We start from the raw sequence: 17,747 nt of genomic DNA on the forward strand, positions 1-17,747 counted from the left end.
GTGGTTTGACTTGTAACAACTCTCACAAGCTCTCCATCACACGTGTCCACATCCATCCGAGATGAAACTTCACATTAACAGCCTTTTGGAAGTGCTCCTGAAAGGCGGTCGCATTGAATGTATTATCTGTGCCCCATTTATTTTTCTGTCTTTGTTTTTGAGCAAACCGTACGCTGACACTGCAGCACAACCCTTCAAAAGAAACAAGTTTAAGTAAATCAACGCGCCGCAGTGAAGGTATTATAGTTTTCTCCAAATTTATGTTTTATTCCCAATACTTATGTGATAATAACATCCCTGGGAAACACAAGCACATATGCCAGCAAATGCAGCCACACACAAGCGCATTCAGCCATACAACTCTCTGATCAATTGTTGCCCTCAGGCTGTGGTGGCTTGCCGTGACTGAGGAGGAAGCCTAGTTAACACCCCGTGGTTGACTGCAGTGCAGCGCTCAACCACTTACAACTGTTCTCTCCATCACAGACACACGCCAGGACAAAGACACGAGGTTCATAATTCTGTAATAAATGTCAGAACTTCTTCTTTTTCGCAAACTAATTACTTTCACTATATTGACCATGTTGAGGAGATTTAATGGCAAAAAAAGAGGAAAAACGTTAACTGATGTTAAAAGTTTTATTGATGTCTACATTTTAACAGTGCTCTTACGTCCACTAAATAATTTAATCCCTATTTAAAACAAAATCATTCTCATTGAAGCACTGAACATCATTCATTTCACTCCTTTTATTTACAAAGATGTGCAGGAAGTCAAGGCTTTATGCAGGAGCAAGCATTGCTACACCCTTTTAAAGTAATAATTTGATAAAGGCAAAACAAATCTCGGGATGGAGAGCGAAAAACAAAGAGTTCTAGCGATGAACAATAACAAGATGTTTGACGCAAACTAAAGCAGATGTTATTTATGTGTGAAGGAAAAACAGAAAGAAAGAAAAGCTCATTTGTTTCTCAGTCACAAAGGTCCGAATGGGATTGGCAGTACTCTGAAGGTCAGTGTTGCAGATTTTAACAGTAGGTTTTAAACTTCTTCAACAGCTACTGCCGAGATGCCCCTGAGCAAGGCACTTGACCCTCCGAACCGCAGCAGCAAAGTCAATAATAAAGGCTGCAGTCAGTCCGGGCTGCTTGTTAATCTCGACCTGAGCAGCCGCTTAAACAAAAAAGCACGGGGAAAATACAAATCTGCATACAGACAAAAAAATGATGATATCTCAGTTTAGCTTCTCCTCTGTGAGTCGTTTCATCCCACACACCCACTGCAGGACGTGATGGTGTTTCCCTCCATCCAGCATCACAGTGATAATTAAAACCAGCCTGTGCACAGTGACACGGTGGTTTAATCCTCATTACAGAGATACATCATATCGACATATCCCCACCAATGATGTGCATTAAAGCAAACAACAAATAACTAATCTATCTTAAAAATTGGGCTGTTATTGATCCACAGGCCCTCGTGATCTCTCTCCCGTGTTTTGTGATACTGCATGCTTATCGGGAGCAACTTAAGCTGAGTATAAGCGTTACACATTTTCAAATAAACCTTACGATGTTTCTAGATTCCCCCCCAAATAAACCTGTGTGGTCACAGTGCATTTAAACATGTGAAAAGAGACTAAAACGACTTAGTAGGGTAACACATTGAGTGATGCAGGCGTCAGTCCAACCACTGATTTGAATTTTATAGGGAATTCATTTACAATTGTTTTAAAAGTAAAATAAACATTATTGTCTTTACTGAAACAAGCAAAACAAAATATTTTCTAAATTGTGATTATTTTAAATTTCCTTATAGAAAGCAATCTGAACCTTTTAAGATTTTGAATTCTAATTGAAATTGTTCATATTTACTTACAATTTATAAACAAAAAGGCTCCTCGGGAAATTTTTTCAAAAATGTATTAATTCATATACTATTTTACAACCTCAATATTTTTGTCTGAACTTAATTTCTGATTCATGTTTACAACATCTGATACCAGTGACAAACTGCCACTACCCGTTGTCCAATATATTGAAATGAAAATGAATAAACTAACGTGATCATTTATTGGAAAGACTGACAGAGGACCCACGTCACCAACAGTGGTGTTTTCCTTCAGCAGTAAGTGCAAATGCAATTAAATACTTTCATCATGTGGGTTTTTCAGATATATCAGTAGCAAAAGTGCTTTTAAAGTATTTCTAACCAGTATATATTTATATATATATATGTATATCCCGCTTATGCAGTTCAGATGAGCATGTCTTATCACTTCTGACATTTCCTGAATTTGCCATAACTTACAGCTCTGGACGGACAACAGCTTCAACCATCTGTGCTGCCCCAGGCACTGACCCTCAGTGCAGGTCAGTGAAGATGGAGGAGTGCATGAAAAAGTAGCAAGGCAGAGACCCCCTCTGCAGGTCCGGGGGTCAGTGCAGGACAGTGGCCAGTAGAGGGCGTCACACCTCTGTCTCATAACTGGGCGGTTCCTGCTTCACAGCAGCTGCATCCACAGGGTGTGTTGTTGGATGGTCGGTCCGCCTGTTGCAGAGTTTTCGTCCTAAGCATCAAAGGTGTCGCACGCTGTCTTCATGTGATTTGTGCCAAAGCTTCATTTACAATTTTCAACAGAAGTCCTCCTGTGCAAGTATGTACAAGAAATCTTAAACAAATCCGCAAATATGTAAAAGTTGTATTTTCCTCATGATATTTCATTACATCATCCACCTCCATGTGTGTGTTTTTTTTTTTTTTTTTACAAAGGTTAACAACATTCATATCCAGTTTTTTGCATTTCACACTTATTTTATTGTTAACTAATAATTTGAATTAATAATATTGATTATACTATCTCGACACTGTGTGTTATGAAACTGGATTGATGATGTAATAAATTCAGAGAAGACAAGAATATAATAAACCACATTTACCATTTGGTAAAAAGGTACATAGTTCATGTATTGGCATGAATCATGTATGTATAAAACTATGTGCATTCTCAGTCTTTGTGATCACTGTGTTTTGCACTGTACATTTCTAAGTGCATACAAATTTCCCGCAGCACTGCAGTATCTTCATGTAATGCCGCAGCACCTCGCACCCCCTGCCTCACTCTCTCTCCCTGGTATCTCCTCTGTCACTCAGCCTAACCTCCTCAGTCTTTCCAGGAAACACCTTTTCCCCCTTTCCTCTGATGCCAAACTGAATTTCTCCTTTTCATTTCTCATACTCTTTTGTGTTTGTATCTTGCCAGTTCGTCACAGTTTAAAGTAGTTCTGTAAAATCCTAAATCAGCCTTCAAAACTGTCGTTGTCGTTTCAAAGCTACATTTTTGATGCTTGCACGCCTCTCCCTCCTCTCCGTCTAACTTGATCTCCGATCCAAGCTCAGCATTTATTGCCATCCACATCTAAATGTACATAATAAATGATTATGAGGAGTCCATGTCTCTCCTTTCCACCGTGAAGCTCCCTCGTCCTAACAGGGGGAGGCACTCATGTGCACGTGTGTGTGATAGTGAGGGGGAGGTACAGGCGATGGCGGCATGGCCATGGGGAGCGCTTGGCCTTGGGGATGTGAGGAGTGTGACCGGGTCAGGGTGTGTGTTGTGGGATAGCCAACGGACTGCTGGGGCATTGGGTAGCTCCCCACAGAGGAGGAGCCAGAGGGGGGGCTGCCCGGGCCCATCGCTTGGAGGTTGGTCTTTGACGGCACTGGTGGTGTCTGGTTGAGCTGGATGGAGATATCGCTGGAGGCCTCTGACGTGCTGCGACCTCGCTTCGGCGGAGGCCAGGAAGACTCTGGGTGCAGAAATTGGCCACTATAGTCACTGCTCTCGGACAGACGGGGGCGGTAGAGTGCAGGGTGGGGGCGGTACATCTCTTCCTCTGCATAACGCTTCATGAACAGATAGACTGACATCACACCGGCCCCCTGAGAGAGGAAGTGAGAAGAGAAAGCGGTGGGCAAAGAGATGAAGGCAGATTAAATGTGACAAGGACAGAGACATTTCATTATAAAAATTGGATTCAAAGACAAAATCAAATTTCAAAGAAATACCAAGAAGTGGCTGTGAAAATTAGATTGAAAGCGACAAACAAAGGAGATGCAGAAAAGGTTTTTCAGAGAAAAGGTCTCCAGATGCTGTGTTTTGAAAATCGTAATCTAAAGATTAAACAAAAAGCAACAGGAATGAGTAAGAACACGGGGAAAAGAGAGGATGAGGAGAAACTGGAGCACACAGTTTACACTGAAGTGTCCACTGCACCACATTATGAGCAGTGCTGCTCATGATGGGAGAGACGCAGAAGAAAAGGGAGAGGGCGGAGGGGATGAGCTGAGAACTCACAGGAAACTGCCCCATGCACGGATTCACACACAAGGAAAGATGCACATAAACCCTGCAGTTCTCCACCATAATCCCTGACAGCTCATCACACTGTACATCAATACAGCAATGGTCTTCAAACCTGTGCAGATGTCGAAATACTTTCTGTGTGGTAAAGGATATACATGCAATGCATACACAATATCTTCCTCATGATTTCCGTCACATACACATGCATCTATACGCCGACACCAGACTGACCTCTTTGAGTAAGAATGAAGAGGCAGCAAATGCGAAGGACCAGCCGTAGTGATAATTGAAGAACTGCTCAGGCTCCCGGGGCCGGTTCATCACCTCGTCATTAATACTGGAGATGTAGAGCACCAGGCCCACGACCAGACTGAGGCCTGCACATGGCACATTAACAGTGACAGAGTGTCAGGGAAGGAAATGGACTCGGATCCAAGCGAGAGAGTGAAAGTGTCTCTTATAAAGTCATCCCAGCAGCTGCACCAGTGGGTCCAGAGGAAATGACAGATGTGGAGAAATCCTGCCAATAGATCTGCTTCCGAAAAGCAAAGATTAATAAAGACATGAGGGTGAGAGGAAAGAAACAGTGAAAAAGACTCATAACGAAAGGAAAATCTGCCAGAACTGTTAGAAAATGTCTTCATCCATCCATCCATCCATCCATCCATCCATCCATCCATCCACCCATCCAACTTTTCGTGGTAATAAAACATGTTGATATTTAATTTGTTTTATTTTTATGAAACGAGCAAATAACATGAGACCGCCATGCTTTTACAGTATAAACTATAGTATGTGCTTTCAGTGTCAAAATATGATCATATATAATATGATATAAAGTGATTAAACTGCAATGCTTCAATGTTGTGAGGCGTCAGAAATACATTTTAAAAGGCACATCTTCAACTTCAAACTTTCCTTTGAAAGGTTAGTTTATAAATAAATCCTTGAAAAAGAGTGGTAATGCCAGAAAAAAAACAAATCTGCATTGTCACGTGTGTTCACATGTTTCTATAGTGTGAAAAAAAAAGGGTTTTGAAGTGACAATTCAGGAGAGTGACATCAGAAGCTAAGAACGACCTTCAACTCCAAGCAGCAACCCATTCAACATTTAAACCCAGCTTTCTTCAAGGAACACTTGCATGCTCTCTGCATGCTCTGGAAATGTTAAATGTATGAGACACAACATATGGCCAGTACCAAGGAATCAGTATTCAAAGAATGATGCATGCTGTAAGCACTGAATATGAATATTTTTAGCCTCCACTGCAACATTCAAATGTACTGCAGGGCTGTCAGGTGCTCATGCCCTTCACGTGAGTGGTTGGTTTGAGAGGTTTTGTTGTAAATTTAAAATTGTAAAGCATGGAAAATGCGGAAACCATGCTGCTGTCAATCCTGCAAAGGAAGTACATCTTTATCTAAGTAACGCCAAGGAGCCCAAGGAAACACACACACACACACACACACACACACACACACACACACACACACACACACACACACACACACACACACACACACACACACACACACACACACATACACACACACACGCAGAGAGAGCAACTCGAAGTCAGGGAGAAGTGCTGCATGTAAAACAAAGAGGAAACCAAAATGGGTGTAAATTCTGCAAATGCACAGGGATAAGCAAGATGTCTGTGGTGTGTTTGTTGGAACAAGAGAGAAAGAGAAATTCACATTAAGAGAGAGAGAGAGAGAGAGAGAGAGAGAGAGAGAGAGAGAGAGCAACATCTGCATCTAAACCAGTTTAAGCTGCTGCGCTTCCATGGAACGTTTATCCATCTGACTTGAATTCAGCAACATTAACCCGTACGTGGTATCACTGCACCAAGCCTGCAGACCCAAACTGCAATATTTACCACGGCACTTCATGAGGGATACCAAGTGGAATACCTCTAACAATCCACACAGACCACCACAACCACAATGACTCGACTGAAACGCCCTCAATGAAAGAGAAGGAAATGGGACGAAGAAGTATGTGTGTGTGTGTGTGTGTGTGTGTGTGTGTGTGTGTGTGTGTGTGTGTGTGTGTGTGTGTGTGTGTGTGTGTGTGTGTGTGTGTGTGTGTGTGTGTGTGTGTGTGTGTGTGTGTGTGTGTGTGTGTGTGTGTGCGTGTGTGTGTGTCAGGCAGGAGGAGGAGGGAGGCAGAGAGAGGCTTAGCGCAGGAGAATGAAAGGCTGCCGAGAAGCAATTTGATACACTTGCCCCTTATTATCACCCTATTATCAAAATACCGTGTAAAGTAAAACACTGCGACACTTCCAGCAGAGGCTATAAACATTATGTAACCTCCATTACATAACACTTATTATTCAGCGACACCCTTCATCACCGGGTCCCTGCAATAGCAGGTCAGAGCTGGAGTATCAGACTGCGTTTGATGCTCCTCTGAACTCGGCAGTGATGCTTCCTCCTCAAAAGTATCAAGCAAAAAGAACATCAGAAGACATGAGCTCAAATTAGGATCCCATTAGTCCTTCCTCTGCGCACCAAGCTCCAGAAATGGGAGCATTAGAGCCATCTGCTGTTCAAGAAGGTCAACTGCACTAATGAGGGAATTCAGCTGGAAAACCTGCTGATGATGTGTGAAGATGGAGCCTCATTTGTCCAACTCATGGTCGCAGTGGGCTGAATTCAGTTTCACCAAACACTGGACCGGAAGGTCACCAGACCTTTTCAGGAGGAAGAGGAACACTCACACACAAACATTCAAACCTGTGGTCAATTTTAGAGACACTAATTCATCTAACATACCTGCCTGCCTTTTGGATTGCGTTGAGGAAACTAAAGCACTTGGATATAAACCCACACACGCACATCGAAAACATGTACACTTTACATAGAAAAGCCCCGACGTTGAGACTCATTCCTGGTTTTCATTTATTGCTCAGTAAACAAATTCACATTACATGATAACGGAGGAACTGAGACTCTATATCATCGAGAACTCTATTTCATACTAAACAAAGTTAAAAGAAAGAGAAAAGTCTCAAACGGGAGGGAGAAAGTTTAAGATTGAATCCTGTTTCCTTTTCCGATGACAACCTACACACCTGTGCTTCACACCAAAAATAGAGCCATGATGGAGTGTCTCCATGTGTGACACAGGACACGCCAGGCTGCTGTAATCAATCACAGAGTGACAGCCGGACATGAGTAATGGATCCCACCTGAGAGGATGAAGAAGATGCCGGACACGAAGGCCAGGATTGTGCGCTGAGGCCGGATGTGTCCGATGTTGCTGATGACAAAAGCGGTGAAGACGAAGAGCAGCGACACCATGGGGAAGGGCGTGGCTGTACGCACCATCTCTGTGGGGAGGAGAGCTCAGGGTTAAACTCAGCACATGGAAAGTGTCCTTAAACCGCTGGTGACTGATGAAGCCACAAATTCCTTTATTGGTCTTGGTGAGAGCAAAAAGAAACTGTCAGGTGAATAAAACAGACGTATCCGACTGTGCTATGGAAGATGTGGTTGATTTCTCATTGACAGTGTCTTTTTGACCATGGGAAAAAGAGTTTTCACTGACGGGAGTTGTTTATATTATGATTCTTTTGTCATCTATTAAAAGACAAAAATTATGATTGGAACAGATCCAGACCCCCAGACAGTTTCCCAGTTGTACCTCCTCTGAAGCTGTGCATTGTTTTACAACCCATGGTTATAAAACAACCAATGGCTGAGGAGCAACAATGAAATAAAGCAACTGAGTTATTTTAACATGAAGTGATACTTCTCACCTGCCTGAATATCTGAAAAGCCCTGCAGCAAAGCCCTGATTACAAAATCTCACAAACACTTTGTTAAATGCAAAAATGGGAAAGAAAATGGACTTCAATGATTCTCCGATGCCATAAAGTCCCATTTTATTTTCAATACAGCATAAACAACCTTGAAACTGAGGCATTAGAAAACATGAGTGAGTTTTGAATGTGACGGCAACAACAAATCTAAAAAACAAACAACAAAAAAGAGACAAAAGGACCATTTGATCAGACGTCTGTAACATGGCTGTGTAGAAGAGAATCTTTCCGGACAGACGTAAGAGATGTAAAGATGTGCAGAGGTTCACTAATGTGATATATTTTTAAGAGAATTGTTACACAGGAGTAATTAAATATTGTTCAGGAAACCAGAGCTAAAATAATTTTCCATGCCTCAAAAGGTTGAAAGAATTTTTGATCCTAAATAATGAAGTTCTCTGAAGTAATTAAGCTTTGAGTCTTTCATCTCACTGAATGATCTCCTGACCTGCTGTAATAGTTTGCTTTAGTTTCAGTTCCCACAATCGGTCAGCAGGGGGACGCAGCTGCAGAGTCTGATGTGGACGGTCACTGCTGTTTTACTCACTCAGTATATTTGCAGTGTTTTCAGTGGTGATCTCTATTTCAGGTTCGGTGAAATACTCTGATGCAACACATCTCCCGTTTTCCGATCCTGTGAAGAAACACAGGAAATTGAGAATATTGCTGTTTACTTCTCGGATCAGGGTCAGTGATGCATGAAGAAACATTACAAATCCCCAAAAAGCACGAGGGTCTCTGCGGTCCTGCTCACAGGTAATAGTCATGCTTTGTGACAGCTATGATCCCAAAGGCCTGAAGCTTTGCTGTATTCACCCCCTGCTCTCTCATCATGCTGGTCTGTTCTATTTCTGTGTTTTTTTAATGGATGATGACTTGTACACATGCAGGCACATCCATCAGTATTTTATATTTTTGAGCATGTATGAAACTCTTGCAGTTGTCTTCCCACTGTAAACTCATCCTCAGATCCGGTTATATCTACTGTACCTACCAGCCACAAAGCAAACTCTCCAGAGGCCTGAATGCAGCGCCATCTTCACCTCCATGCTCTGGTTCTGCTGCAGGATGATTCCCTCCACCATTATGAGCCAGTAGTCTGTGGACACGGCCACCCCCACCAGCAGCAGCCCACAGGCTCCAAACACCGTGGACAGGATGGTCAGCGCACGGCTGCTGCAGGAACTCATCTGCAGGGCACAGGGAGACAGTGAAGGGATCAGGGAATCAAACCTGGAAAATGGAGTGTGAGGAAATGTGGATGGGAGGCCGTTACAGATGGTGCAACACTGAGACAGGCATGTGATGCACACACGTGGGGGGGGCACATGAAAATAGCTTGTGGCTAACATCTGCTAACATTTGCTTAGTGATAAATTCACAGGGAACCAATCTTACGAAAGGTCAAAGAGGAGCCAAAGAAACAGATGATGACTTCACCAATTAATTTACACACGCACGCACGCACGCACGCACGCACGCACGCACGCACGCACGCACAAATGATAAACAAGAACAGAGGTCTTGTGTGACTCAAACATGGTCTTTCTGTGACTTAGTTCTGGTTGACTGGGAAGGAGGAAGGAGGTCGCTGCAAATCCTCGGAGCCTCCTGTCTCTATGGATCCATGGTTCTCTGTGTTTGTGTGTGTGTGTGTGTGTGTGTGTGTGTGTGTGTGTGTGTGTGTGTGTGTGTGTGTGTGTGTGTGTGTGTGTGTGTGTGTGTGTGTGTGTGTGTGTGTGTGTGTGTGTGTGTGTGTGTGTGTGTGTGCAGCCCCTGGGCCTCTGCTCAGTTTGGACAGTATCATCACCTTGATGAGTCAAGGAGTACAAGTACACACAGGAAACACAGAGCAGCCTTAATTTTTTTTCTAATGTGATTATGGGTCATTTTGCTGAGTTATGTTGTACATCATGAGTAATAATGGCAGGCTCCATGCATACTTTACTATAATGCAAATAAAGTATTGTCTCTACTCATATCATTAAAGTTCCCGTGTTACGATTTCATGTTTGTGCTGTTTATTTCCAGACAAGGTGGTTACATGTACGCATTTTGAAAGATGGTAATATTAGTGATATTGCCCTTTTTAAATAGAATTATAATTGTGCTCCCTTTGTATTCATGATTTCTGCTTAATTTTCTCCTAAAAACTGTTAATGTTACTTTTATTGTTCTCCCACTACAAGAACAGAAAGACTGTGAGCCAAACAAGAAAAAAAGGTGCAGAAACATTCCTTTTGCCCTGCGGTTTACTTCACAGGCTACATCCTGCATAAGGCATGAAAAACCTGAAAAAGGACTGACGACCTCCAGATTGTTAGGAGGAATATCCACACAAAGTTTATAGTTAGGATTGTGCCTCACACCAAGTAGTGAATTTAATTATAATCTCATACTTTCTTATATTTTTCATATTGTAACATTTTATACTGAAATGCTGTTGGAGTCCATAGGGAATAAAATAACAGCTATTTTCCCTGTTAAACAGCCTGCTGGTTTCTAATAAACTATTGAAGGTCTTCAACATTTGTTCTGAGATTCAGGAGCTCCCGATGACTCGATCTGTCGGTGGCTGTAGATTTGTCTCGTCTGTGTGTTGATATGATGACGTCCACATCGTGTCTTGCAGGCTCGGTGGCCTAAAGTACACTTAAGTCATTTGAAATTAAATGTGACAGTGATAACTGTGGGGAAGAGCCCAGCTGCGGCTATGAAGCATTAGGTACACACATCTGCATTTGACCCTTAGCAACTAAAAACCACTGTAGTGTGCCAATGTTTACAGTGGAAACATTGGCACATCATTACCGCACTGCGCTGTGCACATTCTGAGCCGTATCAGAATAAAGCAATTACTGTAGTAGAAGTAGAAGCCTCACTGACAAAGCAGAATTGATATTTGGTGAAACAGGGATTGTGTCTCTCTCTCTCTGAAAGGATGCAGTTTTTTGTGATCATGCAACTGAAATGTGACCCTGTTGTTCTTTCAGTTGCTGAGAGGAGTGAAATCAGGCATGTGTTTCTTCAAGTGTAGCACAGCTGCTTCCAAGTTTGAAAAGATTTGTGTCTTTTCTTCTGCATATTAACACTGTTCCCCAGATGGGTTTTTTTTTTGTTTGTTTTTTTTTGCATAGATGTAGTATAACTTTCATTTATTTAAGCATTGTATTTCTTTTCTGGTGATTTCTTGCATGGTTTCTTGTAAATCCTGACCTGGTGTATGGAAGATTATAGGGTTTTATTAACATAATCTGCCTAATTTAAACATAGTTGGACATGAAATACTATAGTAAAACACATCAACTAACTAATTTAAGATTAGTCATTTATCAGGCTCGTTTGAATGCACTGGCTGCATAAAATTAAAGTCAAATTAATGACTAAAGCATGGCACGCTTTACTATTCTGCTCTTTCTCTGAATGACAAACCTTTGAGTCTTTGATGAGTAGACTTATAAAAGAGACAGTTATTCTACTGGGGAATAAACTCTTAAAGATTAAGCTTGGCCTCATCCTATCTGAACAGCTATTGTAGAAGATGTGACCGGGGTAGAAGTTAGTTCGGTTTCTGTGCAGCAGTGGGGTGAATGGAGCTTCTTTCATAAGCAACGCACAGGAATGATGTGTGAGAAGAGAGCGGATTGGCGCTTAAGGCTGCACAGCAGGCATAAAGATCTTCTGAGGAGTTACAAGTTTGGGAATTCAAAAGAGTGAAAGAAGCAAATGAAGTTACTGATGGAGCCGACAACCGTCCACAGGAAAATCCAGCCAAACAAACAGTCTACCCGGATGATGTAAAGCCAGTGTGATCAAAAGAAATGTTACAAGCTTTACAAGAGGCAGGATGCAAATTGTCAGCATCCTCTGACACACAAGAGCACAACTGAGAAATGTGTGTAATTCTTGTCATCTTCCTGCAGTTGTGTTCTTAACTCTTGATCGGACAAGTTACAATATTTAGTAACTTCCACGTTTCTTCCAATTCTAAAGCAGACATTTATGAGAATAGCCTGTTACATAGTTGAGGTAAACATTGAGATATGTGCTGTTTTTGTAGAATACCTGTTAGTTAGAAACATTATGTATGGCACAAATCTATAAAAACACAACACCAATAATACTGCAGGATGTACAGTGAAGCTAATTTGGCAACAGTGTTTCCAAAGATTTTTTTATAATGGTGTAAACAGTTGTCCTATTTAAGAAACATTTTGAGTTCTTAATGGCAAAATATTTAATATTTGAATCACTTTTACTATTGACATTTATATGTAAATGCTATAAATTGCTGATGAGCCCTGAATGGAAAAAGTACAAAAGTTTAAAAAAACTTGAAATTGCCTAAATTGCTTACATTGTGTGAATGTGGCTGTCGGTGTCTATGGATGGATAGATGGATGGATGGATGAAAGGATGGGCGGATGGTGAACAACACCCTCGGGTTGTAACGTCACACTTCCAAGTATTGCAATTAATGACCTGTTCAGTTTCTTCTCTAACCAGAGGCTGGGGGTCATATGGCAGGTCCAGAAAGACTCCGAACTGAAGGACGGCAGTCTGAGCCTGTGAGACTTCATTGTGAAGAACTCAATAAAGTGACATCGCATGACTGGAAGCACAGATGGATGAGTTATAAAGATGACCAGGAGAGAGAGAGAGGCTCAGAAATGAACAATCACACCTCCCAGCAGCTGGAGGATGTGCCAAAGTGGTCAGAAACGAGTGTGAATCAATTGAAGTTGCAACTCTGCAGAAATGAGTGGACGTGTCTGAGTGGCTCTCCTGGACTGGTTCAGCACCATGGACAGCACCCAGCATTCACTGACAACACAACCAACATGCAGCAATTTATGTCTTTACATGTTCTCTTCACCCCGTGCCATAATTTAGCATTGGGATTAAGTGCAAAGAAGAAAAGGGGGGAATTCAGTTTCCCTTTTAGATTTGTGATAACAATCCCATTTTAGTGCTTTGAGACAGCCCCCTTGGCTCTTCCATCCACAAAGTAATGAGCCTGTTGAATTGGTTAGATAGGAGCCACAAGGGAGACAAAACATTTAATTCACTCTAATCTGTCACAATCTACAGCCTGACATCACCTTCAAGCCTCTCAGGAAAGAGAGACACCAAGAGAAAAGAGGAAGCAATGCGAGGGGAGGATGTGTGGCTGAGAGCATGCAGGACAAAGAGGAGAAAACCGAGGCAGAAGAGGCTGGAAGTATGTTTGCAGAGTTTTTTTTTTTACGCAGAAAAGACAGGAGTGTATGGAGAGGATGTAGGTTACCACAAGGAAAGACCTTGGCCCAAAAAACATGGAAGGAGTATCCCACATGGATGCGCACGACGGGGATGCGCCTAATAAGGTGTGCTAAACTAACCAACCTTGACTGTTTCTCGTCTCAAAATAAAAAAATAAAAAATAAAATAAAATGAACCAGAGAAAAATCGATGAAACCACTCAGAGGGAAACAAATGACTTCATGAGGACTAAACGCTGAAGACATGACTCAATGGGCGGGTTTGCTCGTGATTTCTGAAACAGCGCAGCCACACTCTCCTGACTAAACTCACCGCAGCTCCCGCACTCAGGGAAACATGGAGTTACGCATGTAAACGGAGGATCTGTAAGCAGCGGCGCAGGCTTGTTTAGAAACACCCCCCTCCGGCTGACACACACTCTTACACACACGCGGAGTTTGGAGATGATAAACACAGAGCAAGCGAACATGTGAGCCACTCATTGGGGATGAAAAAAACCCAGGACTCGTCAGGTAACAATCCCTTTTTCTTTGCGCCCTAGGTTGAAGCCGGAGAGGACGCGTCATGAAATCAGCCCGTTTTTTTTTTTTCTCCTCACAGCTGTCACCAAACACATGAACGCACATCTTTAAATGAATGAGTCAGGCTGTAAAAAAAAAAAAAAAAAAAGGCGTCACCATTTCTTTCACGGCTTGAAAAAACAAACAAACAAACAACAAGCACAACTGCAGATATGTGAAGAGGAAGAAAATAATACTCACCCTGACACGAGAGTCGTGCGCACACGTCAGGAGCCAAGAAACCTCACACCAGGGAGGCTTGCTGGATTTTGGTCTCTCTTTCTCGCTCTCTCTCTCTTCCCTGACACTCTCTCCCCCCTCTCTCTATTCGGTGTGTTTCTCCTTAAGCCCCGTTACCCATCCTCTAAATCCCTCACTCTCTTTTACTCAATCTGTCCCAGGCACTGCGGTGGATCAGTTCAGCAAGCTACTTTGGCTACAAGAGAGACTTACTGTAGAGAGAGAGAGAGGGAGAGAGAGAGAGAGAAACAGAGAGAGAGAGAGAGAGAGAGAGAGAGAGAGAGCGAGAGAGAGAGAGAGAGAGAGCGAGAGAGAGAGAGAGCGAGAGAGAGAGAGAGAGCGAGCGAGAGTCGTGTCGAACCAGACTATAACAACACATTCATATTTTTCTTCTCTGATTATGTTTTGGATGTGAGCAAATAAATGTTAGAAGTTAATATATGCAGTATATTTTTCCTCACTTTAAAAAAATCTCAAACAATAACAACATAATGGCTAAGATACGTTTTTCCTAATTTGGTTGAAACAGCTGAATTTAGTTTATGTTTTTGATCAATCACACAACACTGAGATTTTACAAACCTTTTCAGATTGGACTTTAGACGTCGTGGACATTAAAAAGTACAATATATTTTACAGGATCAACCATATTTTCTTATTTTATTGAAAAATCACAATAAAATCCTAAGAATGCTTGAATCTCTTCAGTTTATATTCAGGGACTGTTGAAATAACTGACAAAACCGTTAACTTGTCAAAGTTACTCTATTTTGAGACATGCCTACATAATATGCAACGATGCATATACATATCTTATGTAATATATCTTACGTGTATAATAAATATAAAGACATGCATTAATATCAATCCAAATATGCAGGAGAAGCAGGATGCTAACTTTTCTGTGGATTTAACAGATTTTCAGTCAAGAAAATGAAAAATAAGTTTAAAAAAAAAGATTTGTGTTTTTGATGTCGACAGTTTTTGACAAGTGGTCAAGCACTTTCATTTGACCCCACATCATAAGTACAACTGCATACCAGTAAGTGTAGACAGCTAGAAACCTCTCTCATCTCCCTCCCTCTCTTCCTGTTCTGTCCTCCGTTGTCTCCTGTGGTCCGTGTCCCTTACTCTATTTTTAGCTGCCTGGTGGAGAAATCCTATATTTTTAGTAACGATATCAATAGTCTACAGCACACTCTGACCTCAGGGCATGAGCGAGCTGGAGAGAGAGTTTGAGAAGAGAGGGGGAAGTGATGGAGAGATTGAAGCAAGATTGGAGCAGAGGAGGATGGAGATAGAGAGAAAAAGAGAAAAGCGTGCAAGGAGAAGGATGAGTTTGTGCCATCGTGACAGCGAGTGATGGAATGCACACACAACTCCAACCAGTGAGTGTTGGAGGCTCAGTTACACAAAGGCAGATGATGCCAAGATGGGGGAGAAGGTTGTGATAAGAGTTTTACATTGTGTCGATGGGATTTATCTTTAGAATAATGTCACTACAGGCTTTATTTTCTGTGAGATACTGATGTAACTCCTTCCACTGCAGATTTTACTTTTATCTGCTGTAATCTTGCATGAATTCATATAAAACGCATCAAAACATAAAGAAACACAAATGTGAACATCAATTAGAAGACAAAAATCAGTTTAGCAGTAAATATATTCCTCATTTGACCTGTTCGATATCTCCTGCTGCATAACATTCTCACATGTTCAGAGTATTAGCAGAGAGATATGAGCTTTTAGTGTAAAGACAGACCATAATAGTGATGCTGACGCTGAGACAAGATAAGCATACCAACAGACAACAGGGGTTATTTCAAAGAGATTGTTGCAACAACAATAAATTCTGACAGCACAGTTTATGGAGATTGACGTAAAACAATGCAGTTAAGCATTTATAGAGCAGAACAGATAGAAAAGACAAACAGAAAGGAAGAGAGATGGAGGGTAGAGAGAGAAGGGCGGAGGGAGGTGGTGAGGGACACAAGAAGTTGATGAGATTTTAATGTGAAGGTCAACTTGTTATAACTCAGATCTCCACAGGGATATTAGTCCCCTCGTGATGCTGGAGGGGCTGGGAGGGGGTGGATGGGATGAGGAGGAGGAGGAGGAGGAGGAGGAGGAGAAAGAATTGTGACGCTGCCTCAGAAGAGGAGGGGGGGTGGGGGGGGTGGGGGGGGTGTAAGTGAGATGCCCGAGAGGTGGTTTTGCTGGTTCGACAACTCCAGCAGCGCAGTAAATAGAGGGGTCAGCATCTTCCCCGTGTGTGAGAGCGCGTGTGACCGTGTGCACATGCTGGAGGTTGCACTTTTTCAGCGTGAGTATGTGTGAAAGTGAGGAAGAAGGAGCGAGCGTGACAGGGAGGCGTGTGGAGAAGACAAAGCGGGAGGCTGTGCGTGTTTGTTTCTCAGCAGCTTCACACAATATCACAGAATGAGACACAGTTGTTGATTCATGTTTTTTTCAGCAAGTTTATTTTGATGTTTTTTTTTCTTTTTTTTTCCAGCACGGAAAAAAATAGATTGACTAAACTAACAGACACATGAATAATCTATTGTACCATCTACTTCTGATCCTCATATATCTTTCTATCTTACTGAAGTGTGTCCTGGCATTTGACTTCAACTCAAACTGAGTTGAAACAGGCTTTTACTGAAGGGGAACCACATCGGCATTAAAGCAAATATGTCAGGATGACAAATAGATAAAACGTCGGTGATGCATACACAAAAGGAAGGCAAAGAAAAATCAACTGCATTAAAGTCATGAAACATGTTTCTGTGTGAAATGTCCAGCTGGTTGAAGAGATAAGAGCACTGGGATGCGTTTATTAAGCATTATGTCTGCAGCCACCTGGCCCGCTCAGATAGTGTTTAATGGCAGCACTGCTATTATTTTTTCCATGTATTGAACAGTTCCAGGGAGCCTCACTTTTAATTACTCCTAATCAATGCTGTGGATACGTCATTACACACCAAAAAGCTTCATGCATATACCAGTAAAATCATAAGTATATTCACTCACTCCAACTGAGCATCTCGTGAGGGAAATAAAATATTAAGATGTATTTTCCTTTAAAACTATAATTTAAAAAAACTGCCATGGATGTTAAAGGGTGTTCTCAGTGTGGACAAGCTGAAGTACACGGTTTGCTCGAGAAAAAGGGGGGAAAGAAAAGATAGAACTAAAAAATTATGCAGCTCAAACTACAGCAGCAACAATAGAGGAAAACCATGTGAGGCCAAGCTCGGGTGTGGGGTGTGGGGTGTGTGTGTGTGTGTGTGTGTGGGGGGGGGGGGGGGGGGGGGCTAGATTAACTGTCACACTGTACCCCGTGGCGTTGTTTTAGCATCTCACTGGGTCATCTGAAGTCACTGCTGTGACGTTAAATCGAGGGGTTGAACCAGGTTACATGAATCCAGCGGAGCGCTTTCATGGGACGCCTAGTTTATTGACAAATGCATTTTTTTATATAGATGGAT

The 17,747-nt window shown here is 42.1% G+C and overlaps 1 protein-coding gene across 1 annotated transcript; it reads right to left on the reverse strand.

The window, feature by feature from the left end:
• Positions 1–2,767: 2,767 nt before the first annotated feature.
• On the reverse strand, positions 2,768–14,475 carry cacng7b (calcium channel, voltage-dependent, gamma subunit 7b). Its single transcript, XM_080472144.1, has 6 exons — positions 14,221–14,475; positions 9,192–9,387; positions 8,745–8,831; positions 7,565–7,705; positions 4,599–4,744; positions 2,768–3,943 (listed from the first exon to the last, which is right to left on the reverse strand). The coding sequence occupies exons 2-6, from the start codon at positions 9,385–9,387 to the stop codon at positions 3,488–3,490; spliced, it is 1,026 nt and encodes a 341-aa protein (XP_080328270.1). The 5' UTR covers positions 14,221–14,475; the 3' UTR covers positions 2,768–3,487.
• Between the last annotated feature and the right edge of the window lie 3,272 nt (positions 14,476–17,747).

Source organism: Lipophrys pholis (genome assembly GCF_963383615.2).
Source record: "Lipophrys pholis genome assembly, chromosome: 9".
Taxonomy (NCBI): Eukaryota; Metazoa; Chordata; class Actinopteri; order Blenniiformes; family Blenniidae; genus Lipophrys; species Lipophrys pholis.

What these genes read in the sequence shown, in the direction of transcription:
- cacng7b (XM_080472144.1), bottom strand. Translation starts at nt 9,387, where the DNA reads ATGAGTTCCTGCAGCAGCCGTGCGCTGACCATCCTGTCCACGGTGTTT. An exon ending in GAGAGTTTGCTTTGTGGCTG is followed by an intron (nt 8,832 to 9,191) that starts GTAGGTACAGTA and finishes GTTTCTTCACAG; the next exon opens with GATCGGAAAACGGGAGATGT. An exon ending in AAACACTGCAAATATACTGA is followed by an intron (nt 7,706 to 8,744) that starts GTGAGTAAAACA and finishes TCCTCCCCACAG; the next exon opens with AGATGGTGCGTACAGCCACG.